The 27,102-nt window shown below is 43.5% G+C and overlaps 2 protein-coding genes across 6 annotated transcripts in view; both read left to right on the top strand.

Annotated features, from left to right (window-relative positions):
* Positions 1-1,870: 1,870 nt before the first annotated feature.
* On the top strand, positions 1,871-12,660 carry fgf8a (fibroblast growth factor 8a). 2 transcript variants are annotated; one of them, XM_026191070.2, is made up of 5 exons: positions 1,871-3,035; positions 3,139-3,175; positions 3,934-4,081; positions 5,853-5,959; positions 11,564-12,660. In XM_026191070.2, the coding sequence occupies exons 1-5, from the start codon at positions 3,004-3,006 to the stop codon at positions 11,828-11,830; spliced, it is 591 nt and encodes a 196-aa protein (XP_026046855.1). In that variant the 5' UTR covers positions 1,871-3,003; the 3' UTR covers positions 11,831-12,660. The 2 variants fall into 2 exon arrangements, with proteins under 2 accessions (XP_026046855.1, XP_026046853.1); XM_026191068.2 differs by having other exon boundaries at positions 1,874-3,035; positions 3,901-4,081.
* Positions 12,661-25,894: 13,234 nt separating this feature from the next.
* Positions 25,895-27,102, top strand: part of fbxw4 (F-box and WD repeat domain containing 4) — a 42,563-nt gene continuing 41,355 nt past the window's right edge. For 2 of the 4 annotated variants that reach the window (XM_080287655.1, XM_026189430.1), the window contains exon 1: positions 25,895-26,016. In XM_080287655.1, the coding sequence (XP_080143781.1) occupies positions 25,910-26,016 (107 nt within the window). In that variant the 5' untranslated portion in view covers positions 25,895-25,909. Of the gene's footprint in view, positions 26,281-27,102 lie in introns of all 4 variants that reach the window. The other 2 variants (XM_080287654.1, XM_026189429.2) reach the window with 1 other exon arrangement.

The following is a 27,102-nucleotide window of genomic DNA, read 5'->3' as shown; positions in this document are numbered from 1 at the left end:
CATAACTAAGGGAGGATTCAGGGTCACCTGGTCCAGCTCTAACTATATGCTTTAGCAAAAAGGAAAGTTTGAAGCCTAATCTTGAAAGTAGAGATAGTGTCTGTCTCCTGAATCCAAACTGGAAGCTGGTTCCACAGAAGAGGGGCCTGAAAACTGAAGGCTCTGCCTCCCATTCTACTTTTAAATACTCTAGGAACAACAAGTAGGCCTGCTGTGAGAGACTGGCGTAATCCATTATTGTAAATTTAAATTTAATTAGTAAATAATCAGACAAAAGAGGGTTTTTGTGGAATACTGTTAAATGTTTCTATGCCACTTGTTAATTGTGACAGTTGGTAGGACTCAGGGGTAACCTGCTGTAAGGCAGAGTGAATCCATACGTTGATCAACTATTAATTCACGTTCTAACAAGGACTTACCTAATGTTAATGATTGTTTTGTTTTGTTTTGTTTGTGGTTTTGACTGATCTTTTTTTGTAACTGATCCTGATCGCCAATGTTAGGGGAAGTGAATCTACATAACAGAAAGATACCCTGCATATGTTGAACACAGACACTGATCTGATTACTGGAAGATGCTTAGGAAGGCACTCATCTGTCAAGGCTGGTTAAATGTTGAAGGAACGAAGAAAAAGTGATACCACAAACAAGCACATAAACTTTGGCAAATAACAGACTAAAGTTAACAACATCTAATAAAGGCAAATGTTTAGTAGTGAAAAGGATAGAGGGGGTGATAGGGGGTCCCTGAAAAGCCTGAGACTTCGTCATCTTCTTTTTTTGGCTGTCTTCAGGGGTCACCACAGCATCCGCTGCCATCCCAGCATCCTCCTCAGTCAGACCAACTCTTTGCAAGTTCTGCACTACCAGTTTTCCTCCTTTCTTCTTGGCCAGCAGCTCCATATTTCACTTTCTCTGACCAAAATATTTGCTATCCCACCTTTGTACATGTTCAACCCATCTTCACCTTGGCTTTCTAATTTTGTCTCCAAACTCCTCAACCTGACCTGTCCCTCCAATATACTCATTTTTTTATCCTGTCGTCTCCGGTCTCTCCCAATAAAACTCCTAGCATTTCCACCGTCTTCAAACCACAGCGCTTTCATAAATGCAATGGTGTGTCTGTGATCACAAGTGGAAGAAGAGGAGAGAGAGGAAGAGAAAAGGGGGAAGGGTGTTTGCCCCCTGCAGGGCTGCTGATGGATGCAGGGCCCCCAGGGTTAAGGGGAGGGCAACAGGACCCTGAGCCAGGACACAGAATAGCAGCTACCTGCCACTCATCTAACACAAATACTGACACAAATACACATAAGGACACATGCAAAAAGTTTTATTACAGTTTTCAGCCACAATACACACATTACCTCACACACTGACCCATGTAATGTTTCAACTGAGGTTACATGTTTAACTTGTCGCTGCACACAGATGTATATCCACATGTGCGCACATCCACGGAGCAGAGGAGGCTAATGAGAGGGAGGGGAGGAAACAGAAAAACAAACTATGTGCCAACATGAAGCCTGTCAGTAGAGCAGATAATAGATGAAATGTCACTCTCTTTTTAAACTGTCATTCAGTATACTGTCACTACGAACACTGGGGGCAACCAGTGTTTTCCTACACCTAATAATTTCTGCTGCAGCACCCACTGGTGGCTTCAGTCTGTATGACATGCTTCACTGAAACCATCTTCTTTCAGTGGCTGGGGGGCTTTGGTCTAATGAGGTTTAAGGGTGTTCTTAACAAAAACTCATCAGAGCAAACCTGGACATTACTTATAATCTAAAAAAAAGAGGAATGACTCCACCTGATCTAATTAACCCGCACCTCCTCATCCAACCGCCTCACACATCAAAGCAATATAAAGTTCTCACTGGCCATTTTAAGTCTTTAAGGGCTTTCTTAAATATAACTCGGGAGGCTGTGAGGTGCGAAGGTCACATGCTGCTGTCTGCTTTGCCTTAATGAACCAATGTCTCCCTCTGCCATGAGATTAAGGCTTTAAAAGCCAGATAGTCACTGCAGTCTAGTTAAATGTTGCAGGAAAGAGAGGCTGTGGTCTTTATCAGATTTTGTTTTCTTTTTTAATTGTTTGTATTTGTATTTGGGTGTTTTTGTTTTGGTTTGTTTGTTCAATGTTTGCATCCCAGAACTGATCAACGCGAGCGTCTGCGGGGTCATCAAATCGCCTTTGTGACAAACAGGTAAAGCCCGCAGAAAAGTGTTCATCACCCTGATGCCTTATTGTAATTTACTGTATTTGTTTGGTGGTTTTAATTTTTCATGCAGTCCCTAGGGCAGCCAGGGCTCCTCCTCGCCTCTTTGTTCCTCAACAAAGTCCGGAGCGCTACTCAGGTAAAGAGATGTTTCGCATCAAGGCAAGGGAGGAAAGAGTGGGGCTGGGGGTGTGGGGGGTCGCTTTTGTTCTGTAGAAAAAGGGGGCTTGTTCTCAGTCTGCCATTTTTACCGGGGGTGTGTGAGCACTGAGCGAGAGGCTTGACACGGGAGCTTTGCGGGATGAGAGCAGAGAGAGGAGAGTCCTGTCTGTAGTCCAGCCATAGCCGAGCGGAGCTGCAGCATCGAGCCAGTGCAACAACACCGAGTAAGCTCACTCTGCAAACACACCTGAAGGCCGTAGAGGACCCACGAGGATTTATAAAGCAGGAGGAATATAGTGACGGGCTGTACGTAGAAACAAGAAAGAAACTTCATCGCAGAGCTTTTCTTCTCCAAGTGCACTTTGGGTAGCTCTGTGACAGACGCGGGCAGCTATACCTTAGTGACACATTATGAGCACTAACTGCCGTTTCAACTGAGCAAGATTTTGTCGGCGAAGGTCACAGATGTAATGAAGAATGTGTCCCTTGTGCTTTTTTAAACCTGTCTGTCAGCGCATCTGACCGTTTTCTGGATCCCTTTGAAATCTTTGGACTTGGTTGCTTATTTTGTAGATTGTGTGCTCTTATTAACGGATCCTAGTAAAAATTGACTTCATCCAACATGCGACCCATCCCATCCAGGTTCAGCTGTGTGTGAGTGCTGTCCTGCTTAACCTCGACTCTTTACGCACTATTAATGTTTTTCCACGCAGCCCCGTATTAAGTCACTGAATGCACGGTATTCTTTCTTTTGCAGGTTCCTGCACTTATTTGCATTGTTCTACTACGCGCAGGTATGTCATTACTACAATTTGTCTTTAAAATACTGCAAATTATTTTAGTTGCAAAAATAAGAATTTGGTTAAAAACCGTCAGTCCAAGCGAGCGATGCGCAGCAATCATAAAGAGAGGGGGAAAGGTAACATAACATGTTGTAATACGGCAGTATCGAATGGCTCCCACGGTGCGCGGCCTGCTGACAGGTTGCTGATGAACATATTGGCCCTGGCACAAGATGCTCGGGCACAGATTGGGGGTTGAAAGATCCAACGTTTCCGTTACTTCCACTCATTCCATCACAGCGGAACGCGACGGAGAGAGAGTGCAGTGAAAGAAAAACACATTAAGAACGAAGTTAAAGTAGTTTCATAATATTTCACACCATGATGAATGAGTAGTGGAGCTTTTATTTCAATCATACGACGTCTTTTTTTCTTCTTCTTCTGGGCATTGCGGCGCGCATTCTCCTGTATGCACAACCTGTTATCACACCGTGCGTCTTTTTGGAACCTGTTAATTTCATCTGGCAGCCGCTCTTCTGGAACTTGTTACAGTTACCCCCCACCACCACCCCAAAACACAAACAAACAAAAAACCCAAAGAAAGAAAGAAAGAAGTGAGAAAAACAAACGGACGCGTTTTCTCTCTGCGCTTCAGTCCCGTCAACGACCCGAAGCCGCGCGACCGACCTTGTAAATTTTAAATAAATAAGTAAGTAATGCCGTCTAATTTCTGACAGGTAACCAATCAGTCCCCGCCTAATTTCACGCAGCATGTAAGCGAACAGAGCAAAGTGACGGACCGCACGAGCCGCAGGTTGATCCGGATCTACCAGCTTTACAGCCGGACCAGCGGCAAACATGTACAGGTCCTGCCCAACAAGAAGATCAACGCCATGGCCGAGGATGGAGATGCGCACGGTAAGAGAAATCCAGTAACTCCTGCTGTAATAACTGCACCGACAACTCTCTAAAATCGCTTTCACACAGCGCAGAGGCCGCGGAACCTGATTTATCTGCGTTCATTTAGGTAGATTTCAGTTACTTTTAAACATTACCATAATTTGTGCTTATCAAACTATAGTCTTACAAATGAAACCTGGTTCATTCTTTTTTAAGCTTCCGAAGTATTTGACATATTTCACAATTGTTTGTTTGGTTTTGTTTCTCACTGTAATTCAACCATGTTAACAGTGAAAGGTGGGCCACTGTACTATATGGAAATTAAGAGAGAACATTAACATAGTTGCAAAATCACCTTTTGTATTTAAATGTCTGAAATTATTTTAAAAGAGTAAGATCCTTTAAACATCGCCAAGTACATTACGTGCATTATAAATGTGTCAGTTCGTTTCAATCATTAATCCCGGAGCCGTGTGTTTCTGTCTTGTCTGAAGATGCTTAAATTTCCCAAGAAAGGCAACGATATCAACATTATCTTCTTTTTTTACTCAATACTAAGTATTATTTACTTAGTATTGAGTTACTTACTTGTAGCCTCTTTGCACTCTATCTGAATTCAGTCTGTACTATTCGAGGGGAAGAGGCCTAGAAAAATTGTCCAGTTGGCTGTGGATGGTGCTGGAGGCGATCCTCTAGAGATCATGCAGATCTGGAAGAGCTATTAGAAGCCATCCTACTTATGCCTCCTGAACATTTCCTGCATAGTTCTTGCTCCCATGTCAGCCCCCACCTTTAACCCTTCTCTGTCCTGCCTCAGAATCTAATGGGCCTCATCGAGCTTTACACTCTTTGTTTTATTTCGAGTCTTCCATGGAGCTAATCTACTTATTCTTTAAGCATCAATAGTGTTTAGTGTCCTTCTTACTACTGTCTGTACAGGAGCCTAAAATGTTGCTACTGCAGAATGTGTGTGTGTGTGTGTGTGTGTGTGTGTGTGTGTGTGTGTGTGTGTGTGTGTGTGTGTGTGTGTGTGTGTCCGAACTAGGATCACCTGAAGTACATTTTTGAATGAAAGAGAAAGTGAGAAAGGGGAAGTCTGTGTGCTTTCTACATTCTCTCTGCCCATCGTTCAGCTCAGCTGTAACTGCTGCTTCTCAATAGTTAATCTATTTAAAACAATCTGACTGTTGAAACATTGTTTATTTAATGTTATAGACAATCTGCTGTTGTCTTAAGGTGCTCTGAAATAATATGTGTGTGAATGTCAGAGGAATGCACTGCAAACCCAGGAGATATAGAAATACGGTGCACTATTTCAACAGGAGAATTTACTAATATTTTTTGTATTTGGGTAAAAAAGTAACATAAACATGAAAATCCTGTATTTCCTATGTCTTTCAGTACTTTTCAGGATATAGAGATAAATGTGCCGCTCTATGCATGAGGTCAGTGCTGAATTATTTGAAAAGGGAGTCTTAATGAGACTGCCAGGATCGCCTCTTTAGGTTTCAAAGGCTCAGGAGACACGTGGTTTTATCATTTTGCAAAAATTCCAACTTGCATGAATCCCCAGGAATGGTCCCATAGGCTTCCCTGTGAATGAGAGTGTGTATGCTTGGAAATACATGCAAGCGTTTTTGTGTGTGTTTTTGATTCATTTTTTCTGGTTGCATAGTCTGCAAAGTCATTTATTCAGAATTTAATGTTTACGCAAAATGTCTAACAAAAGGCACAGAAACCATCTCTGTGTTGTAGTTGCTGACTGAACTCTTTTGTCTGATCTCTGTAGCTAAACTCATTGTGGAAACAGATACTTTTGGAAGTCGAGTGCGCATCAGGGGAGCTGAGACTGACCTATACATCTGCATGAACAAGAGAGGGAAGCTCATTGGCAAGGTGAGGCTCAAAGCTGATTTCAGCCAGCTCATGCTCCAACGACTCACTAGCTGATTCTAAATGATAATGGATGGAGCAGTACAGCTCAAGAAAATACTGCTCCATCCACTGCTTTAAGCAGACCTCAAGAGAAATTTGCAGAGATCAGAGAAATAAAATCGATTTCTTTGATATAAAAGAATCAGACTTTGACCATATGACTGAAAGGGTCATGTATCCAGGGTCCAAATGGCCTAGCATGTCAGAGAACAAGTCATTTGTTTGTCACATTAAAGAAAATTATTCCATATTAGTGATGCTTTTAATCAATAACATCAGCAACAGTCATTTTTGATTTACTCGTTTTATTTCATTATTTTTTTCTGTGAATAAATCGCATTAAAAGCAAAACAAAGACTAAACCTGGAAACAGCTTCTTCCTCACACTAAATGTCAGAGTGACTATTATCCTGGTCAAAAAAAAAAAATCATAAAATTAATGGCGCATTAGAAAAAATAATAATACTAATTGATTAATTCTATCAATCAAGCTAATCTATAACATTATTTTATTAAGTTCAGTGCAATCCCATTTCATTTCACATTCATATATTATACAGTAAAGATCCCACAATATTAGAGAGACAACCCTAACAACCCCATGAGCAAGCAGGAAGGAAAGTTTCCTGTAACAAAGAGAAACAGGCAGAACGAGGCTGCCTGTGGGGGTGAGGGGAAAGAGACCCATGGTTTAAAATTAATTACTAATGATTACATACAGTAGTGGTGTCCAAACACATGAAGAGTGAAAAAGAAACACTGCATCATGGGAAGCCCCAGCAGCCAAGTCCCATTGCAGCATCACCTCATCCAGCCCCGACTGCGAGCTTCATCAAAAGGAAAACCTTTAAGTGTACTCTTAAAAGTAGGGATGTCAACCCAGTCCAAACTGGGAGCTGGTTCCACTGGTTGGCTGGTTTAGGGAAAAGTTTAATAATCTGAGTTTTGATCAAACAGTGGTCAACATTATTTAATGCAACAGGACGAGCACAGAACCAAACACTTTATCAAGTCTAGTAATAGTGGGAAAGTAATTATCGACGTTTACTCAGAAAGCTCAATCACAGAGACGTGTCGATATCAATACGAGGAGTTTTTTAAAGTTGCTGTACAGAAAGATAAATCTGTGGGACAACTATGAATATGTTTCTAAAAACTGGTTAAAAGAAATTCATGGACTCATTGATAACTGAAGCTGACTTTATGTGATCCTGACTAAACTTATTTTAAAGTAAATAAGATGTCCAAGCTTTACAAAAGGCTTTTTTCATAGACAATGAATTATCTAAATATATACATTAATGTTAAACTATCATTATTGCATTTTTACAGGTAATTTATTGTCAATACAGAGTTATAATGACACTGGCATCAACAGCTGAAAATAGTCCAGACTGAATACACTCCCACAGTTTTGACAAAACATACGCTGTGTGGCCGGAAGTGTACACACAATTATTATAAATGTTATGGTAAATTTGCTTTTAACAGTTTCTTTGAACTGTTGATTTTCCAAAGTGGAATGAATGTACAGAACACACCTTCAATCATTTTAAAAAACAAGAATTGGGTTTGAATTTATTTGGGATTTTCTCCAATCCACACATGGCCAAAAGTAATCGTATGGACTCAAATATAGATGCACACTCACTTATGTCTTTTAATTTGACAAGGCCCAGGCCTTTTAAAATCACATTAGTGATCAGGACTGACTACAGCTGGTAGTTTCTCTTTGCAACATAAAAATAACTTGCTTGAGAGCAACGCTTGTAACAATGTGTCTAAGGAGCTCAGTGAAGATTTGCACAAAGTGGGAGGGTCTCTTGGAGCCATTTCTAAACAGTTGCAGATTCCATGATCATCTGTTCAAGCAGTTATATGTAATTAGTGATTTAGATGTGTCATCTTTCTGGAAGTCCCAGGAGAAACCCAAACTTTTGTCCTCAGATAGAAAAGAATTTGCCCAGGATATTCAGGAACAACCAGGACTCAAGCCTGCCATAAGTGAAAGCTGCTGCAATGCCAGCATCACCGCCCATAATGAAACCAGCTTTACATTGCCATGGACGGAGACTGTGACAACACCTTCAAGCTTAACTTGAAGCAGGATTCACTGGGGCTGTTTTACTGCCAGTGATACTGGTACGTGGCACAAAATGGGTGAAATAAAGGAGAAAGAGGATTACCTCCTAATTCTTTAACTTTACATCATATCGACAGATGTTGGAAACTCAGACACAGCTGGGTGTTCCAACAGGACAATGATCCCAAACACACATAAAAACTGGTTTTGGAATAAATAAACTAGGCTGACATTAACATGGGCTATACATGGGCATGTGGACTATACTTAAAAGTCAGGTTCATACCAGTAAACCAGCCAGATAAGAAAAGTGGTCAAATATCCAACCAGAATTATGTTAGAAGCTTGCTGATGGGTATCAAAAGCATTTTGGTCCTATTCCAGGAAACAGGTTTAGCTAACGACCCGAGATGAGGGGAATTCTGGGTTCTCAGTTCCAGAACGAGAGTTAACTTTAACCCTGAGTCACTTACCAGGGTAACAGACGCTGCGACGTAACCTGCTCGCGGGCAGGTTCTCTTCTACGAACCGAGTTTCTCTCTGACTCCTCCCCTCCTGCTGCACCTGCACCAGCTGGTGTGAAGTTGAGACTGAAGTGATTTCAAAACTTTAAAACTGAACTAAATGTATTAAAGTGAGTTTTTAGTAGACTGATTAGAACACAGATCTGGCGGTGGTACATGCCGTGTAGGGGCCTGTCCTTCCATGATGGTTCCTCCTCTAACTCCTCTTCTTTCTGGGGTCTTGGGAGGTGTCAGTAACTTTTTTGTCCTGCTTTGGCCAGTTTATTACCCCAGCAGGGTATCTGATGACCAGCAGTCAGTGTTGATTGCCCAGATTGTTTTCTTCCCATTCAGCTGACTCCTCAGGACTTGCCTGACTCTCTGCAGGTTTTTGGTGGTTGTGGCTTTCCTCTTCATGGTTTCCATTTCCCCGTGGGATTCCCAGCTACTTGTAGCTGTCCTCAGTGTATGCTTTCTGGTAGTGCAATCCACTCAGTTCTGATTACCTTCCCTCTCCTTGTTGTTCTCCGATCCGAATGACATTCCGATGTTGTTGCTGTAGATCCTAGTTTGATCCATACAGCTTGATGTCATTCATGTAGAGAAGGCAGCTAACGATTGCACCATTCCATAGTCAGTATCCATAATGATCTCACTGAGGCAGAACAGGCCTATGCAGAACAGCAGTGGGGACAGGGCTCCTCCTTTGTAAATCCTGCACTTGATGGTGACCTGTGCAATTGTCTTGAACTTGGCCTGTAGTGTTGTTCACCACATTGAATTCCTGATGAAGGTTCTTAGGGCCCTGTTGGTCTTGTACAGTTCAAGCCATTCCAGGATCCCCGTGTCAGGGATTGAATCAAAGGCTTTCTTGTAGTAAATCTCGGTGGTGCAGCGACTGGTCTTCTCTGCTCTGTCTTGAGGAGTCAGCTGAATTGGAAAAGCAACAACCGGGCAATCAGCACCAATGCCCTGATGGTCATCAGATACTTTGCTGGAATAATAAGCTGGTCAGAGGAAGCGATAGCACCCTGTGACATTAAGACAAGAAAGCTCCTTACCATGCAAGGAGGGTTTCTCCCCAAGTCCATCACCCTGAGGCTGTACATTAAGTGGAAGGAAGGAGGTCGAGGACTAGTGAGTGTCAAAACCACTAGGATAAAACAACAAAGACCAATGAGTACACCAGGAAGATGGCCACAACTGATCGTGTGCTTAGTGAATATGTCAGGCAGCAAAAACCAGAGAAAGAAGAGAAGCAAGAACAGGAACCATCATAGAAGGACGAGCCCCTGCACGGCACGTACTACTGGCTGATACCGAAACATGCTACTAATGGCTGAAGAAAGCTGGACTGAAAGACAGCACAGAGGCACGAATCAAAACAGCACAAGAACGAACTGTAAGCACAAGATCTATAGACGCTGGACCCTAACTCACCAGACAAGAGCCCAGGAGCAGGCTGTGCAGATACCCCGGAGACAATCCAGCACACAACCACAGGATGCAAGACGCTAGCACACAGGGCATATACGCATAACCCAGTGGCCGGTATAGTAGACAGGAACATCTGGGTTCTTTTTTTTCCTGATTCTGAAGGACATGGCGTTCATCTGCTCATGTTTTGCAGATATTTTTACATGTGCCACTTCTTCTTTTATCCTCCACTTGTCCAGTTTCTTCAACTATTTCTTCACACCATGCTGAGATATGCCAACATTTCACTTAATAGCTCTTTGGGAATCATCTTGTTGGTGCACAACTATTACTTTATGGTTCTTAAATTGTTATCTTTGGCATTTAGATTCAACAAAAGACATGGAAACAAACTATGTGTTTTTGTAAATGGTTGCTAGTAACAACATGCTTAAAGATACAACTGAAAAACTGGTTCTTTTTGAAGCTGGCCGTTATTTGTAGATACAACGCTGGTTTAGCCTTTTTTATGCTCGTATTATTCATAGGTCAGTGTTAGGTGGCCTAACAGACAGACTGAAAATGACTGAAGAAGACCTTCGGAAAGCCCATAGAGTTATTACTAAGGACCACTTTTAAAAGTTACAAAAGTCTGGCTCTTTGGAAGGGTTAGAAATAAAGAAATGCGGGCTGGCTCAGGACTCTTCCACAATACTGCATTTAACGTTGTCATGTGAGATGTGTCTTAGTGGGTGACTGCCTGACCTCTCTCACTGTGATGGCTAATAAACAGAGCTGCCAGCCTTTCTGTAACCCTACCACACACACACACGCTCCACCCACCCAGCACCCTACCTTGAACACCATCTGCCCCAAGCTACCGGCCCAGTCACCACCTACCTCACCCGCAGTATATGTGTGCGTGCATATGCGTGTGTGTGCTTGTGTTGAAGAATTGACAGAAAGTGTGTGTTTTCAGTGTGTGTACAGGAGTGTGCCAGGACTATTTTTAACACACTCTGTACAGTAGGCCAGGACTGCGTGCTAGTGCAGTTTCAGAGAACTACACTGTACACTTTGTCTCATCTTTTTTTACTTTATGATGTTACCAACTGGACATCACACGTTCATCCATACGTCACCCATCTTTCATAGCCTGCCTTTTATTGTCGTAAAGACCTGATGTAACCTGGAACTTAAATTCAATGGGATTCACTGAACTCTGCAGACCTGGGGGTGATGTGTGTTTAAGCATCTACTGATTGTTATTCTGGCTGACCAGAGCTGTTAAATTTAACCACAAATGCAACAGGAAGTCAAACCTGGAATGAAAGTGACACTTAGGGTCTGATTAAGGCTTTATGACAGGAAGGTGTGCGCTGCTGCAACTGACCCACAAGGGTTGCTGGAGGTCTGTTGAAGGGGGAGAATAGTGATCTTCCTCTGTTTGATTTGTAATGACTGTAGCATACGCTGCACATTTGAGGGGAAGGTTTTCATTCTGCAAATCTTTAACATCTTTTGTGAATATCCTCTTTTTTTCTGTCATTTGTGATTTTGCAGAAAAACGGACAAGGCCGTGACTGTATCTTCACCGAAATCGTTCTGGAGAACAACTACACGGCGCTGAAGAACGTCCGTTATGAGGGCTGGTACATGGCTTTCACTCGTCGGGGGCGTCCACGGAAGGGCTCACGGACACGCCAGCACCAACGTGAAGTCCACTTCATGAAGAGGCTGCCAAAGGGGCACCAGCCCACCCATCCGAGCCACCACCGGCCTTTTGACTTCATCCACTACCCTTTCAGTCAAAGGACTAAGCGTACGTGATACCCGTCAGAGAATAAAACGGAAAAGTCAGAGAAAAAGGAGAACCTGACTGGATTTCTCTTCTCTCCCCAAAAACCTCTGGAGACAGTTTTATACTGATAAATATGATACCTTGATGAGTAGTTTATTTTTTGTAAAGTAAAAAAAGCCACACAAAGACAAAAAACATATATTTTTGTACTCCGGATTTTTAGTACTGACTTGTGTAAAAAAGTAAAGGAAAAGAAAAGTTTGTTTTTAATCCTCATGACTCAGTGTTTGACTTTTTGAGGATATCGTTTTAGTAGAGTGCCCTGTGTTGATTATTGTTCGTTGTTTTTATCAGTGGAGTCACTTCTTGGACTCTTGCCTGCTGCTCAAGGAGACTTGAAGGACCCTGATTGACCTCACTGCCAGGGAACGCTATATTCAGACACACAAACTGTCTCGTAGTGTACAGGAGGCAACAAGGACTATAATCAGAATTATTTGTTGGTAACACTGCAGTCCACACTTTTTGCTGGGCGCTGCGTCCTGACTGGGATTGCTCATTATCTCGCTCACACAGTTCAACCAAACAGACATTCACTAGCATTGAATGGAACAACATGGCAGCTATACTTGATATTCACAGGCTTGTGTTCTGACTGTTTTGTCTCGATGTGTACAAAATGCATTGAAGTGTAAGTGTAATCCACGGACACATCCCCTAACCCTTTGTCTTCTCGTTGCTCGCTGAATGTCTGTTTTTATACATATATAAATATATTTTTATTTGAGGATGTGTAAAATAATTTTACGGATGATTTATTTATTTAAAACGTGTAATAAATGCACATTAGAATACCGAAGCTCGTGTTTGGTACGTGCTTGCTTGGGATCCATTTGTGAAACTTCGGAAAGTCAGACATGTTGCTGACTGGCCTCATCCCCCTACAGCCACACACTGTAATGAGTAATGAAGCTGACCGATTGCAGAGTGTGTGCGAGTGGTGTCTTCCAATGTCTCCGTACGTATGGCATTAGAGTGCACTGGTTGATGAGGATAACACCAATTTGCCTTCACAGGAAGCAGAACTCCTCTGTTTTGTACCTGCTTGCATGTTGCACAGTGCTTTCCTCCACTTATTAGAATACAAAATGACAGAAGCTCTGTACATCCCCATAGTCGTCCTGTCTATGTTTATTCTATTTTATTTTCCTTAAGCAAAACACGTAGATAAGTCAAATAATAGACCGATAAGTCATACCCAAGTAACACACTCTACTGTAGCGAGGGTAACATTGCTGCTCATGTTGGGTAAACATCACAGTTTGGCTCATTCTGCTGGTCTGTAGGTGTATTTCATTTCCTTTTCTTATTCATTTCCAGACATCTTACAGGAGAAAGAGCTTGAGGAGGTTTTTTGGGGACTGGGAAACTTATGGCCCTGGTTGAGTTGAAGGAGTAAGCCACGACAGCTCACTTTCAATAACTAGAACCAAAAAGATTCAGTTTCTCTTCACCCATCTCCCCCACCCACCCTGGATATCACTTAGCCTCCCCACATTATACTGTTATGGTTTGGCAGAACTGTGGAGAGGTTTTGTTTCTCTCCGTCTTCCACGTCTTTGTTAATTACTCTTAGGTGAAATGGTTGGGCTCATTTACACCTCAGCCTTCTAGGGCGGAGCCATCCTTCCTACACCTTTCTGCATTAAGTAGCAAGTATATGAAGGTCATGTAGTGCCGCCAGACTGTCCCTGCAAACACGTTAATGCTTAAGCATCCTTTTAATCTGTTTTGAATAAATTAGTGAGCTTAATTTGTGCATCTCTAGTACGTGTCTTTATCCCTGCAGCAGCATTGCAACCACAAAAACAACTCTTTATTTCAGTTGAAATAGGGTGGTATTTTCCAGATTTGCACAGTTTCAATGAAAAAATGTCTTCTCACAACAAAAGTATCCATCAGTACTTGACAAAAAAGTCAATAAATAGAAATAAATAACGTAAGGTTTGAGTAAAGATCAGAGCTGCCACCAGTTGAAGTGCACATTTTAGAATCTTGATAACAAACAGAAGTAATGAAAAATATTCAAAATGGGCCCCACCTGCACCCTCAAACACACACACACACACACACACACACACACACACACACACACACACACACACACACACACACACACACACACACACACACACACACACACACACACACACGCAAAGTAATTGATTTGTTAGATTGTAATATTAAGTCATGCAGATTTTCAGCTTTTATTCAACAGCTTTAACAAAACTGTTGTGCAGGGATTACTGACGATTCTATTCAAATTATTTTCAGAGGCTCAGTATTTGGCTGAAGAGCTCAATAATGATGTTTTCACGGAGCAAAAGATTAAGAACCACATCTGGGTGCAGTTCCCCCCTCCAGGGGCAAGGGTACCTAGACCCAGTTTGTAGAGTATGCTTGGGGAGTGTGATCGTGTGTACAACGTCTCTTTATGTCTGTCTCCACGTTGGTTGAGTGTGGAGTAAGTGCATATGAGCGCATGAGGGTGGGAATGGATGTTTGTATCTGTGTGTGCCTGTATGTCTGTGTCTATATGTCAGGTTGGGTATCAGACGCCACCTCTCTGGGGACATCTCAGGCCCTCCAAGGTTTGGAGGCCTATCTCCCCCTACCACCACTTCCCCTGCCAGTGGCGGACCCCCTCAGACGTCGGTGCGTTGGTGGTTCTTTGTGTCCGGGGATGGGCGTCCAGGTACACACCGGCTCACTCCTTGGCGGCCGCTTATCGGGGCCTGGAGCCTGGAGCTCGCTCGGGCCACTTCGGAGGTGGGGTGCCCCCGGCCTCTCGGCCTGGGGCTCGGTCACTCAGGCGCAGCTGGCTGCCGGCGGAGCTCACGGGCGCGTCACTGCAACCCCCCCTGGCTTCTGCTCCGCGGCTGCTGAGTGAGCCCTCATCTGGGACTCTCCTCAGCTCTTTCTGGGACAGTGGCGCGGCTGCCCCTCTGTTGGTCTTCCTTGGTCTCTTGTGTTCTGGGGGCCTCTGGATGTCTGGAGTTTTGATCTCCTCCATACCTGCTTCATGCCCTGGAGGACGGGGCTGTGGCCCCCCCACACCCTCTAACAGATCATTACATGAAGGAACCTTTTAAAAACAAGCGCGTCCATGCTCACAGGTGTACACACGGGTGATCACACCCACAAACTACACCCTTTTTGGCTCCTACCTCAAAGCACACTGTGTTCTGTTGATCTTATGTGCTGCACAATAATGTTTAACATTTAGTATTTACTGTCATATTCCCATATATCATTGTGATGTTGTTTATTCTATTACTCTTGTTCTCTTCTGCTTGCTTTCTTTTTTCTTTCTCAGCAGGTGATCCAGGTGATTGATATATGCATTTTTTTTTCTCTGCCCGTTCTGTTGGTTTTTGTCTTTTGCCCTTCTCCCCCGTCCCTCTTCTCAGCTGTTTCTCTTTCCCTCTTTCTTTCTCCCCTTCTTTCCCCCAGTCAAGTCTGTCCCGTATTCAGTAAGTGAAAATAAAATAAACAATAAAAGGTGAATCAAATGGACCATTACGGCAAGGCTGGGATGGTCAGTTTGGTAAAGTAAATCCGTTGGGCATCTTTCTTTGTCTTTAGACAACAATTCTGATGCAAAAGAGCCAAACGGGACAGGCCAAAAAAAAAAAAAAAAAGAACCACATCATACTGCAAAAGCAAAGCAGAGAGACATACGACAAAAGATCTTGTAAAGATCTGACATATTAAACTTGAGACTTTAGCTAGTAAGTAACTGGAGGTTGTTAATCAGTTTCAGGTGTTTTGATGTTAATGACATTAACAACAGTTACAGTGGAGGGGCAACAATGACACAACCCCCAAACAGGAAGGCCACTGACAGTTTTTTCCTCCTCATCTTTTCTGACGGTTTGTTTTTTTCCACTGATTTTACTTGGCAATGGTCAGGTCACCACTAGCTGCATAAAGCCATACTCTACAGAGGTTTCACAGGTAGTCCAACTCCTCCAGGATGGTACATCGATACATGTCAGAAAGTTTACTGTCTCCCATGACACCTTTGCAAGGCCATGGGAAATATGGGTGCTGGGGATGCTGCAGCGCCCTCTGTTGCAAGAGGCACACATCACAGCACCTCCGGCCAAACGTAACAAAACAGATAAATATGTTGAAACACTTTAAATGCTATTCTTGTCATACAAGAAATGTGTGATTTAGAAAGTTGTGTTAAATAAGAAAAGATACTTTTTTTTCGTAATTAGCACTGTGTTCAAATGACATCACATAGTCACCAATAAAATAGAAGTGGTGCATTTTTTCCAAGTCACGTTTGGAGCATTGGGATGCAGGATGCTGTGGTAGCCATGCTGGTCAGGTCTGTCTTCAGTTTTAACTAAATCCCCAACAGTGTCACCAGCAAAGCCCGCCCACACCATCAAACCTCCTCCTCCATGCTTCACGGTGGGAACCGTACATGTAGAGACCATTGTTAAAGTTTTCTGTGTCACACAAAGACCGAGCAGGTGGAACCAAAGATCTCAGACTTGGACTCGTCAGACCAAAGCACAGATGTCCACTGGTCTAATGTCCGTTCCTTGTGTTTCTTGGCCCAAACAAATCTGTTCTGCTTGTTGCTTTTCCTTAGGCCTGGTTTCTCTGCAGCTATTTGACCATAAAGGCCTGATTCACTTCCACTGTGTCCCAAAACGTCGGCTGCATCCTCTGGAGGCCGCATTTGAAGGCCGATTACCAGGCGACGAAGGCTGTCCCAATTCGTCGACTCCTTCAAATGCGTCCTTCATTTTCCCGAATTTGAAGGATGGGTCGGGTGTGTCCTTCATGGCCCACCATATCCCAGAATTCATAGCGCGGCCCAGCCAAATTTAAGCTGCCAACAATGGCGGCTGCTACTAAGTTTTAAAATTAGGCCTAAGTTGCTTGTGTAGTGCTCTCCTGATCCTCTCTGAACACTCTCCCTCAGTAAATGCTTTCCTGGAAGCATGTAATGCTGATATATGTTCAGCCCTCTAAGGCAGGTGGCTTATCCATCAACACAGAAAGAAGGTTGGGGTTTTGGCCAAACACAAGTTGATGTGGACTATAACCATGTATATTAAGCATACTGTTTTGGCCATAAGGGCCCAGTCTAGCGCAGTGTGCCAGTCACATCCTCGTTCCTTTTTTCCCTTCAGGAGGATTTCTGTAAGTGTCATGTTATGTCTCTCCAGTAGTCCGTTGCTCCAGGGACTATACCCCACCGTTGTCTTTACCTCAATGTTGAGGTTTTCAGCCATGTCCAGAATCTCTGTGTTGTCGAACTCTCCGCCGTTATCCGTGTAGAGCTGCCTGGGGGCACCATGAAAACTTATCCAGGTGTGAATGAAGAAGTTGATGATCTCTGCAGCTTTCTTTGTCTTTACGATGCTGCCGGCACTGAAGCGTGTGAAGTGGTCGATGATGTGAAGGTACCACACGTCGGGCTCCAGCTCATGTAGATTCATCGCTACTGTCTCATTATACTCAGAAGCCAGGGGTAGACCAACAGCAGGTCTCGGCTTGGTTTTGCAATATCTCTGACAAATGTCACAGTCACGGACTATCTCTTGTAGAATAACTACTCATTGTTTGTCCTCTCCGTGAATCGCTATACAACCCTTGCAAGAGCTTGGTTCGCATTGCCGGCAATAAATCGGACTCGTTCCTGGTGGGTGATGGGCTCCGCCAGGGCTGGCCTTTGTCACCGGAGGGCTTTCGCTTTGGTGGCCTCAGAATCTCATCTCTGATTTTTGCAGATGATGTGGTTCTGTTGGCTTCATCGGGTGAAGGCCTCCAGCTCGCACTGGAACGGTTCGCAGCCGAGTGTGAAGCAGCGGGAATGAGGATCAGCACCTCCAAATCTGAGGCCATGGTTCTCAGCCGGAAAAGGGTGGAGTGCCCACTCCGGGTCGGGGATGAGTTCCTGCCACAAGTGGAGGAGTTCAAGTATCTCGGGGTCTTGTTCGCGAGTGATGGGAGAAGGGAGCCGGAGATCGACAGACGGATTGGGGCTGCAGCTGCAGTAATGCGGACGCTGCACCGGTCCGTCGTGGTGAAGAGGGAGCTGAGTGTAAAAGCGAAGCTCTCAATTTACCGGTCGATCTACCCTCACCTATGGCCACGAGCTGTGGGTAGTGACCGAAAGAACGAGATCGCGGATACAAGCGGCAGAAATGAGCTTCCTCCGAAGGGTGGCTGGCCTCTCCCTTAGAGATAGGGTGAGAAGTTCGGCCATCCGGGAGGGGCTCAGAGTAGAGGAGTGGCCCGAGTTTTGCCTTAATCGTGTGCCACGGACCGGTTTATGTCCGACAATATTTTTATGGACCGGCCTTTAAGGTGTCGCGGATAAATACAACAAAATAAAATGAGTACCGGCACCAAAAATAAATAAATAAAATGTATTCATAACATACGGGAAAAGACACAGGGAAACCAAGGTAACGATAAAAACAATAAATATTAACAATAAAATGAAGAAAAAAACCCTGTAAACCATAAATTTCACACCTGAACCTCAACACTCGCGGCACGGTACTAAACAACTCACAGACCGGTACAGGTGCATGGCCCGGGGGTTGGGGACCGCTGGTCTAAATTACCGAGCTAACAAAGCTACGTAAACAGAGCGAACATGAGAGCACCTGACCGCAGACGTCATTAATGCAGCGTAATTGATTAATCTCCCGATCCTCACTAAAGTTATAAACTGCCTCTGGAACCCAGTTGAGGTACAAAAAAATCTATTCAACAAAAATAGTGATGTAGTGGTTGTCGCTGTCCACTCCGCGATGAAGTACCGTTGTTTCGTTTGCATTTAGGACCTTTTTGCTCTGTAAGGAAAACTGCATCTTGATTCAGTTGAAAACGCCGGCTACTTTCCCTCCGAAAACCCGTTTCAGTGCAGACTTCATAGACGCAAACGTTAAGTCCGTGCACGCTGTCAGTGCAAGCTGTCGACTTTTCTCATCAAACAAGCTGCATCTAGAAGCTTAAATGCTAAAACAGCGTTGGGCAGCGTCATGTTGTACTTTTTCATCCGGTTATAGCACTGTTCAAAGGCTATAATGTAGTCTGCCATGGACACGCTGTGGTCCTTTGCAATGGAGTCAAAACACGAGTAAGCGTCATACGCCGTACCTCTCTGACTTATTACAGATGAAGCTCCCATCCCGCTGCCTCAGATCTTCATCTTCTCTTTCTCTCTCTGTTCCCTCTGCTCGTCTGATCACAATGGGAGGGAGGGCCTTTAGCTGCTCTGCCCCTCGACTTTGGAATTCCCTACCCCCGGACCTCAGAAATATTAGTTCATTCTCTCTTTTTAAGTCCACCCTCAAAACTCATCTGTTTAAAATTGCCTATTCTTAAATTTCTGTATGTTTTAACTTTTATCTTCTATTTTTATCATTGTGTATATTTCCAGTTTTTATCTGTTGTACAGTGTCCTTGGGTGCTTTGAAAGGCGCTATTTAAATAAAATGTATTATTATTATTATTATTATACGGTCTTTCTCTTTGCTCTGAAACACCGCGTCCAGTAGTGTTTCCATACCGCCATCTTTGTTCAGATCTCCCGCTGGGATCTCCATGGCCGTTTCTCTGGCTCTCCGCTCGAGCCCCAGCGACACCGCGAGTGCCGGCTTCTTTTATCCAGCTCCGTAACTCGTCTCCAGATATTAACTTCATTCTTCCAGCACTCGTATGGCCTGGCTTCATCAAGCTTTGGTGGTACTTTATAATTGGAAACCATCCTCTGCTACCAATGTAAACTCAAAAGACACGACGTCGTAGTCTCACTCCAAGCGCTTTACATGTTTTACCACTCACACACAATAACAACAGCTCACCGCGGGCAACAGTACTCTTGCAATATAACAGAAAATTACATGTTAACAAGCCCAATTAATGTTTGATCTATGGTTTTTTATGTCTATTGTGGAGTCTTTAACTTAACTCCCTTGAGGGAACTGTTGCTGTGATTTGGCGCTACATAAATAAAATTGAACTGAATTGAGCCACATGTAACCAAGTGGAGCTGAGGAGATATGAAGTCACATACTGTTAATGGCTGGCACAGTCTGATAGGTAACTGTAACGAGGATGTGTCTGTTCAGAGCTGAGGCTGCGATGGGAATGGGGTGTGTCTGTGCAGGAATGTTTAGTTGTGTGCTGAGGAGATTCTGCTCCGCCCCCAAATCGACCCGAGTTTGCAGGAGAAAAGAATCATGACAACAACAGATGACAGCGCAGAGAGTGAGCCAAGAAACACTGCTTGTGATGAGCCACTGACCAGTATCTGCATCGTTCCTGGCAGGCAGCAGGTTCTTTTGGCCACACCAGTTAGGCTGCAATGAAATGTCCCGCTTTTCCCAAGTAACTATAATCTTTACAGAACATAATCCCGTCACTTCCGTGGGGCCCGGGCTGACAGCTGGAGCAGGCTGCGTCTCCATATCTTCCGGAGTTGCACGAACGAAGGGCCGGGAATGTGTGGCATCTGAGGATGAAGCAGGAAGCAGGTTTTTTGTGAACTCCATCAACTAACCAACACACACATTCAAAACACTGTTTTGTAATTACAAGTTGAGCACTACTTTGTTTTCAAGAAGACAGTTACTGTTGGAGGGTAAGCAGGAGGACAGAAGACGAGGAGCAACAATGCGTAATAAAGAGATCGCCCTGAAGGTAAGACCATCTGGGAAAAACAGGTTGTGCACGTCAGCTTCCTCCGAAAGATGTACTATATGTTAGGTTATTGGTTACTCTAAATTGTGCACTGATATGTAAGAATGTGGGTAAATATGATTTGTCCAGTCCAGTTTCCATTTAATGCCTGAGAATATTATGAGATTGGTGACAGCTAAGAGGGAAAAAAATACTTAAAAAAACTGTTGTCCTGTCACTAGCAAAAAATGAAATAATAATAATAATAATAATGGATTGCATTTATACAGCGCTTTATAATTCCACTGTTCATCCACTCTCACACTCACACACTGGTGGAGGCAGCTACAGGTGTAGCCACAGTTGCCCTGAGGCAGGCTGACAGGAATAAAATAAGATAAAATAAAATATATAGAAATACAAAAACTGCCAGTTCATTTCTATGAATCAGCTGATTTCTTAAATGGTTAAAAATCCACGTGAATTAATTTCATGTTTCAAATCAGATGTTTCCTCTGGTGGTGTGGCCTGCTTGAAAGAGGACGCGATCCTCTTTAATATAAAAGTTGTAAGTTTGCCTGGGGTCTGCAGGGCTGAGCAGGTGACCCCGTTACCAAAGGACAGGTGCACTGGCCCAGCTTTGAATCTGACCCCAGGCTCTTTGCTGCTCTTTGTCTTTCCCACTCACTTTATGTTTTTCTGTATCCTGTTCACTAAAACACCTACTTCAGGTGAGAAAAGTCAGGAAAAATATTAACAGAGATTACTAGATCTCCCCGCTAAAAAACCCCACATGTATATTTTAACCACCCCATCAAAGTTAAGTTTGCAAAAAACAATATATTCAGTGTCAATGACCTGTCACGTCTTCAAGTACTTATAAAGTCAAGTACTTCGCTCTCTGCTGGTTTACTTGTGGTTCCCGTGATATTTAAGAGTAGAGTAGGAGACAGACACTCTCTCTACTTTTAACACTGGGCTTAAAACGGACCTTTTCCTACAAAGCTATAGTCAGAGCAGGACCAGGTGACCCTGAGTCCTCCCTTAGTTATGCTGCAGCAGTCTACTATGTTCCTTATTCACTCACTGTGTTTATGCACCACTCAGCATTTAATCATTAGTTATAATGATCTCTTCCACAGTGTGTCTTTTATCCTTTTTATCCTCCCCTCACCTCCACCCGGTCACAGCAGATGGCCCCGCCCCTCTCTGAGCCTGGTTCTGGTGCAGGTTTTGTCCTGTTAAAAGGGAGTTTTTCCTTCCCACTGTCACCAAATAGTTGCCCTATGGGAGTTATCTGATTGTTGTGATTTGGTGCTATGTAAAGAAAATTGAACTGAATTGAAAACTGAATGTGAAGCAGTACTAATGCATAAAAATAGGGTAATATCGTCAGGTAAGATTTATGGAGACATCATCACCCATCATGCTTGTTGCAGATGATGTGGTTCTGTTGGCTTCATCGGGCGATGGCCTCCAGCTCACACTGGAGCAGTTCGCAGCCGAGTGTGAAGCAGCAGGAATGAAAATCAGCACCTCCAAATCTGAGGCCATGGTCCTCCACCAGAAAAGGGTGGAGTGCCCACTCCGGGTCAGGGAGGAATTCCTGCCCTGGAGTGGAGGAGTTTGAGTATCTCGGGGTCTTGTTGGCGAGTGATGGGAGTAGAGTCGCTGCTCCTCCACAGCGAAAGGAGCCAGCTGAGGTGGCTCGGGCATCTGACTTGGATGCCTCCCGGGCGCCTCCTGGCTGAGGTGTTCCAGGCATGTCGGACCGGGAGGAGTCCCCGGGGCAGACCCAGGGCACGCTGGAGAGATTATATCTCTCTGCTGGCCTGGGAACATTTGGTGTTCCCCTAAACAGGCTGAAGGAGGTGGCTGGGGAGAGGGAGGTCTGGTCTTCTCTAGTTAGGCTGCTGCCCCCGCCATCCAGCACTGGATAAGTGGAAGAAAATGGATGGATGGATGGATCATCATCCATGACCCTAAATAAACAAACAGAGCTACTTTCTTAATTTGTGTGAGCACCAGTTTAACCCCTGCCTCGATCTCCCCTATGTAGGCTGTAAAATAGCAGGGGTGATCATGCAATGTCATCCTGTCCTTCTAAGCAGCCTCAAATGCCACAAGCCAGTACACTCAATAAGACGAGGATTATCCCAGTGAGGAAACAGCCCTTTTTCTCTGGGCTAGAATGTTGCAACTTGCAAGTCTAATTTCAACTAAAAAGGCTATTTAGAGATACTGGAAATGTGGTAGGGCAATAAATCCTATTTTTATTCTGTTTAAAACATTTAACTAGTTCTTTTTTGACACCCTTATTTATTGTGAAAATTCACTAAATGCTGAAGCATTTGGAGAATGCTTCAGCCACAGGAACTGCATGTCTTTAGGAGGAAGCTGGAGTACTTGAGTACTCACCCAGATGTGGAGAGAGTGTGCATACCTGACACAGAAAGGCCCTGGCCAGATGCTGGCTACATACTCTGTGAGGCACAGTGCTAACCACCATGCCCGGGTTTTCTGTCTTTCTGTGCCCTGTGACACTGGCGACCTGTGTGTTCCCGTCCTCCTGCAGCTTGATTTTTAATGGCTTAGCAAATCAGAGTAACATAAATATATTTAAACAGGCCTCTGTCTGAACTGTGAACCAATACAGAATCAGGAAAATGGATTTGAAAAATAAAAAACAGATACGTTGAAAAAGTTCTCAGGACTCTGTTAGTGACACCCTGGAGACTTCCTAAACATGTCAGCCTATTTTCAACAAGGATACGCTGTCGGTCCCAAAGGCCACTCTCAGTTTCCTGAGATTTCTCTCTATTTGCTGAGTAAACTGTTTTACAATATTACAACGTGTAATGGTCCAAATTTAAAAATGAGTTCATTTGAAAAATGCATCTGTGAGATGTTGATTTCCTGTAATTAGGTGACTACAGACAACTCAAGAAGTCTGATTAGTTTCATACTGTAATGTATATGTATTATGCAATGAGCACAAACGCAATAAGGTGGATTTCCTTCAGAAATGGCAGGTTTTAAATGGCTTTAAATGGCTAAAAGTTAGTTAGACCAGTGTGGATAACTGAAACGCACTCAGCTGATCACAGTAACGCTCTAGCTCAGCAGTTTTATTGCTTATGTACAGGCTTTACACAGGACCTGTTGACTTTTCCAACTGGAGCTGTAAACCTTTGTTTGTCTGTGCATTTCTAACACAGATTGTCAGTATAATCTGAACAATTACCAGCTAAATGTGTTTGCCAGCTTTGGCAAAGCTCCCTCGCTCTTTTCCGCCCTTTTGCTATCAAAGATCAAAAGAAAAGGACTCCCCCTCACCCTTCAAACACCCCCACTGCAAACCCCATACATCCTTTCCACTCCATGTATCCCTCCTCCCAACCTCTTCTCTTTTTTAGCCATGATAGTTCAGCTGGAAAGCCAGCCGTAAATGATCTTTTGGCAGCGTAGTGTTTGGTTCATCCTTTAGAGTGCAAAGCTTTGAACACACATTTTTATGATGCATGTTTTAATTACAAACAGTTCAGCTGATCAAAGAGCAACTTGTAAAATAATGTGAATGAGCACAAACTGATGCTACTGATGCTAAACAGCTAAGGTCAATGAAGCTTTGGTAGTCATGTGACCATAACACAGCCTTGACAGTTTTAGTGGCGAAACTGTCCCAGGGTCTGCAGGCCAGGAGAGAACAGCAGTAAAGACGTTCAAACCAAACCTTGTGTTGCTCTGAAGTTATGTATCATATACTTTAGAAGTATCGGCCTCTAATTTATGGACCTGAATTCACCTGCGTGAGAAACTGAACATAGTGAAATAAAAAAGTAACTACAAAGTTTCTAAAGCTTCCATCCAAAACTCTCCCACAGAGGAGTGTTTTAATGTAACTGCAGAGGAACAGTGAAGATGACTGAAGCTCACACATGTCTGCTGTTATGATAAAAAACGAGTTCTCAAAACGCATTTACACAAGCATCATTCACCCCATTCTTAAGGTGTTGTATTTTAAACATTAAACTTTTTACCATGTAACACCCGTACAGCAGCGAGCGCATCAGTGGGTAACGTGGAGTTTACTTCCACTGATACATGTGAACCAGAGGACTTGCAGACAGAATAACTGACCTCCTGCCAGGATGTATAGTTGTATAGTTTGACAACTGTAGCTTTATGGAAATGGAATTTTTTTGCAAATTGTAAATTTATTGAAATTGTAAATTTGTAAATATTTGTTAGAAGATAAAGATGATTTGTTTGAAATAAATTAACTGTTGGTTTTAGCAAGAAATTTTCTGGACAAAAGCTGATCCTGAAAAGGAAAAGTAACACATTTGCTTGTTTTTAATTTAGGTTTTTAGCAAAAACAAGTAGGCAGAAACAAGAACACGTAGTTAGAAGTTACAAAAACTCAAAGTAAACTTATTCAGCTTGTAGTTGGATTATCAGCTGTGTAAGTATTTAGACAGTGGCACAATGCGCACATTCACAGATCAAATCCGTTCAGTTTAATAGGGAACAGCTGTCTGTCAATAAGCCACACACAGACTTGAAGTATCTTGTTAATATTATTCATAATATTAATATTAAATATTTTTTCTTAAGCGATGTGGGATGTGATCCAACTCTGAGCACAGTTTCAGTGCTGGAGCCTGCACCACTATTCTCCAATACACAAACTGAAATCAGCTGACTGTGGAACCAATAAGCAAAACAGACTAAAAATTCCAAGAAATTGAACCACTGGGTACCAGTTCTCGATTCCCGTCCCCAATTAGCTATTCTTAATTTGGTTATTAGTGTGTATCGTTTTCTCCTAGCTCTGTGATTGACACAGAGTTAACTGGGGGAAATATTCCATTGATGCAGTGAAAAGTATGAAAGGCTGGGCAAAAACGTGGCTTACTTGCGAGCTGGAGTGAGTTACTCGTAGGAGGAGGTTGCCGAGAGAGTGTTTGAGCAGGAAATGTATCCAGCAGGTTCATTTACTGAGTCCAACAGAGAACAGAGTCGAGGAGGGCGGGCTGGTAGGTGACTCAGACAAGGACAAACCAAGGTTAATGCAGAGGAGCTAAAGGAGCAGGGGTCTCAAACTTAAATATTTTTTATAAAAATATACATATTTCCGAAAATGTAATTTTGTTTTTTACTTCAAATATTGTAGAACAACACTCGAATGTAATTTTCTTTTAACTGAAGCCCTTCATTGAACTCCCAAATAAACACTGTCTGTGCACACACGCATGCGCTGTTTTGCTGCTTTTTAACCTCTTTTTTTCTCTTTCAAGAACAACGTGATGTCATTAGAAATCTGACTTTTGCAGTGGAGGCCAACAACGTGTCGAGCCTAAAACGGGAAAGCAACACGTGACGTCATGACGTACAGACACGTTGCGTGTCGTCATCAGGCGGTGGTTCACTGCAAGAATGGCTTCCTGTCTCATCTCTGCCCCTGCTCTGTGAGCGATGAAACTTTACCGCTGTGCGTAATACACAAAGTAAACACGCAGAACCGGACATAGAGGCTTCGAGAGCGGCGCAGCGGTGCCCGAGGGCTCGCCATGCTGCTGTCTCAGCTGCCAGAGGATCTACTCTATTACATCTTATCTTATTTGGACTACAGATCTCTCAGTCGCCTCTCTCAAGTTTGTAGAAGCTTTTACCGCTTTGTAAACCGGGACGCTGTTTGGAAGAAGATTGCTAAAGCTCTTTTAAACACGGGCATTACTCGGGAGGGGAAGGACATGTAAGAAAACAGTCGCACACTTCTGAGCAAGCTGCTGGGTGTTTCTAGCTTAGCGTTAGCCTAACATGCAGCGTCCATTGGCCCGTGCTGCTGCCGCACCGTCTCACGCTGACAGCAGCTGACTCCACACCTGTGGCCGTGGCATGTTGTTGTGTGTAACCGTAAACGCTGTGGTCCCAGTGCATCATTTTACAGAAACCAGTGAACAGACTTCCTTTTACTTTAAATAAAAGTGATGCACTTTAAATCACTTTCAGCACTTTTGATTGAATGACAGCGATAAACGCGACTAAGTAGCTTTTCATAAAATGCGATGTGAAATTCAGGCTGCAGCATCACCTGCTTTGGCTTAAACGTACACGTGTTCCACATCTGTGACCACGAACACTGAGACAGCTGCCCTGATACTGCTTCTCAGTCAGCAGTGCAGTGTTTGAACCAAAGGTTCCACACCTGACCTCAGGTCCTGATCCTAGTATTTAGTTTAAGGTGCGAGCACTGTAAAGTCAGGAACCAGAGTAGGACTCGTGGTGTTGTCCTCATCTTGTCTGTCAGTTATTTTGTGTGTTTTTCACCCTTATCATGTTCAGCTTTTACATCGTTCCAGTCAGTTAGAAAACTGCAGTTTCAGACCTCTGATTGTCTGGCTTTTCAAAATAAAGTGCATCACTGAGAGTACGCCGAGCAGTAAAATGCATATACCAGCCATTTATGCAAATATCGAATTAGCCAATTATATGACAAGGTCAAGTATCATAACGGAGAAGAGAGTTAAACGTAAATGTTTGGTGACAGAGAGCTGCTCTGCGTTTTTCAAAAGAT

Source organism: Astatotilapia calliptera, chromosome 13 (assembly GCF_964374335.1).
Source record: "Astatotilapia calliptera chromosome 13, fAstCal68.1, whole genome shotgun sequence".
Lineage (NCBI taxonomy): Eukaryota > Metazoa > Chordata > Actinopteri > Cichliformes > Cichlidae > Astatotilapia > Astatotilapia calliptera.
The sequence above is the reverse complement of the archived record's forward strand: the minus strand, read 5'-3'. Positions and strand labels throughout refer to the sequence as shown.